The sequence below is a fragment of the Camelina sativa genome, chromosome 9 (genome assembly GCF_000633955.1).
Source record: "Camelina sativa cultivar DH55 chromosome 9, Cs, whole genome shotgun sequence".
Classification (NCBI taxonomy): Eukaryota; Viridiplantae; Streptophyta; class Magnoliopsida; order Brassicales; family Brassicaceae; genus Camelina; species Camelina sativa.
The window spans coordinates 20908425-20911221 of record NC_025693.1 but is presented as its reverse complement, the minus strand read 5'-3'; the positions used below and the strand labels follow the sequence as shown (position 1 = coordinate 20911221).

The window sequence follows — 2797 nt, the reverse complement described above, 5'->3', positions numbered from 1 at the left end:
AAAACTCTTTCTGGTTGGCGCAGGCAGCTGTTTTCACATCGTACATTCTTAAAAACGACTCAGAATGCACCTTGTTCTTCTTTCCTCCTGATCAAAAGCCTCTATCCAGGTACATTACAAGTATATAAAATCCTTAAAGTTGGTAATGGCTATTTACATTTGAAGTAAACAATGCAGGGAAGATATGGAGAAACTTGATCACATTGTCCCCCCTGAGTTTGGATTGTATTTGCCCCCAAAGTCACAGGGGTCGTGGTTTTTAAGGTATGCTATCCGTGCTCAGTAAATAGATATTTTCACCCTATATATTTTTTAAATAAATTAAACACATCTTGTTTGGCCAGATCTCGCAAGGTTTCTGTCATATTGGCTGATGGTCATGGGGCAACTGAAGCAGTGTTGGATCTGGATGCTTTATCAGGACTTACAGAAATTAGTTTGGGAACAAAAAATGAGTCTGGGTTTCAGTTTATTACAAGGTTTGGGTTGTCAGTTAGATCAATCTCAAGTAAAATGCTTGTTCCATCACGGATTGTGACTTTTGTTCCGAGACATCTTGTAATCAATGAATCAGAAGAGACCATCAACATCCGCCAACGCTATTTTCAGGTACGTTTTGTGTCCCTATCTATTTATTTACTTCTATCAGGGACATGATTTATTTACTTTTCTTTCTATCACTTCTCTTTCTTTCTGGGAAGGATGACTCTGTAGGCGTAATTACCATCAAAAGTAAGCAGAGAGCAGCCTTAGTATTGCAGGAAGAAACTACCCAGAAGAAAGAACTCAATCTGTTCGAAAATTTTATCAGAAAACACGGAAGTGACAATGCAAATCCGTTGATATTCATTCAGTTTCGGTTGAACAAAGCAAACTGGAATTGGTCAGGCCCATTATGCATCACTTCAATTGGATGTTTTTTCCTTAAGTTCAGAAAGCAGTCAGGTGAAGCAGGCAGAGGTGCAATTGAATTTGCATCTGTTAATGTGACGGAAGAAGGTTCAACTCTTGCTGTGCACTTCCAAAAACCACCAAAGACTCCACCACCATATCGAATTGAGAATTTCTTGCATTCTGCATCTCTCACGTACTACCAAAAGGTTCGTCATCTTCTACTGATTGTCATCGCTACATTTGTGTTTTTGAATTTCTGTGCATCATTCACGGCTTGTTTCTTAACAATCGCAGGATTCACCAGAGATTGAAGTACTTGGACCTAGAAGTGGGGCTGATTATGCATGGGATGATATGACCCTTCCTCACAAGCTTGTAGTTATAGTAGATGGTAATAGTTGGCTTCCCACAATGTTCCTGCCTAAAAACCATCAGCCTTTTAGATCTACTAGGAACATCAAAATTCGACAGTTTATTCCATGTTATCTATCTAATGAGCACGCATAAGTATCTTATTGACCAAAAAGCTGGAACTTTATTTTTGCAGGCATGATACCTCTGCGCGAAGTCAGCTTAGATAAGGTCCGTCCATGGAAACCCCTTTTCAAGGCAACTCAGCACAGAAGCATAGCCTCACACTTAATGATGAAAAAAAAGACCAAAGGCCATAAAACGGTTGACGAGGAATTGAGTAGCATACCGATGGTAAAGGTCGGATATGAAGTCTATGCAGATGGTCTGACTCGAGTCATTCGCATTTGTGAAGTTTCAGAAAGCCTTAAAGGAGACTCAGTATTCCATTCTCGTTCGAAAATTCAATTCCGAGTACCCCATTTAGGAATTCACTTACTTGAAAAAGTGAAGCAAGTAAGTCTGTATTGTACTTCCTCAAATTCAATTCCGAATAACCCATATTTGTATTATATCCAGCATTTGTTTGCATCAAGCAATTTTTTTTTTGGCCTCCTAAACTTGATTTTGCGTTAAAATATTTATGTAGAATGCAGAGGAGAAAACCGTCGTCTCTTATTCTCCGATCCTAGTGGCAAGACTTGACAATGTTGGTCTACATTCCATGTTCACTGACCAACAGAACTTTAACCAATTATGTATAGAGGTATTCTTTTTATGACGTGCAAAAGGTTGGCTTGGCTTTCTGGTTGTAGAAATAAGACAGGAATTTTGTCTCTGGATGCTGCAGGCTCTGAATGTCGATTACAAATGGGAAGGCGCGCCCTTTGCAGCCATGCTTCGTCAGCATCAATCAAGGTCAAGTGACGCAAATGATTGTCTATTCAAAGTTGTTTTCGTTCTAGTATCAAGTGGTTCCAGTGTCACACAAGTCAAGCACTCCTCAATAATCTTACAGGTACCAGGCAATTACTGTGTCACTCTTCTCAAAATTCTCCGTACCCTTTTCTCCTAACACTGTCTAAAATAATGAGCAGAGATATTTAAAAGAGAGAGTCAGCTTCTGAGTCTTTATGTATTGATTTTATTGGCAACTATGCCTGCTTATGCTATTGGATATAATATTCTTACGTCGTATGATGCAGCCAGTCAATTTGAACCTAGATGAAGAGACTTTAATGAGAATTGTGGCATTTTGGAGATCATCTCTCAGTACAAATACGCAAAGTAGCCAATATTATTTTGATCATTTTGAAATTCACCCAATTAAGGTTTGCTCTATCATTTGCACTAATTTCCTTCTTTTTCAGATTCTACTCTATGTTGTGTTTAAATTAGTAAATCACTATTTCTCTTCTTTTCAATTAGATTACTGCCAATTTTCTTCCTGGGAGTTCATATTCGAGCTATAATTCATCTCAAGAAACTCTGAGGTCATTGCTGCATAGTGTGGTTAAGGTATGGGAATCAGAATTTCGTTTCATTTTCTTAA

At 38.4% G+C, this 2797-nt stretch overlaps 1 protein-coding gene across 1 annotated transcript in view; it reads left to right on the top strand.

Annotated features, from left to right (window-relative positions):
• The window catches only part of LOC104715511, a 17210-nt gene that overhangs the window by 11365 nt on the left and 3048 nt on the right, over positions 1–2797 (top strand). The window contains exons 18-27 of the mRNA XM_010432909.2: positions 9–109; positions 178–264; positions 345–609; positions 702–1100; positions 1189–1285; positions 1442–1761; positions 1895–2011; positions 2096–2263; positions 2451–2576; positions 2674–2763. Of these exons, the coding sequence (XP_010431211.1) occupies positions 9–109; positions 178–264; positions 345–609; positions 702–1100; positions 1189–1285; positions 1442–1761; positions 1895–2011; positions 2096–2263; positions 2451–2576; positions 2674–2763 (1770 nt within the window). The remainder of the gene's footprint in view (positions 1–8; positions 110–177; positions 265–344; positions 610–701; positions 1101–1188; positions 1286–1441; positions 1762–1894; positions 2012–2095; positions 2264–2450; positions 2577–2673; positions 2764–2797) is intronic.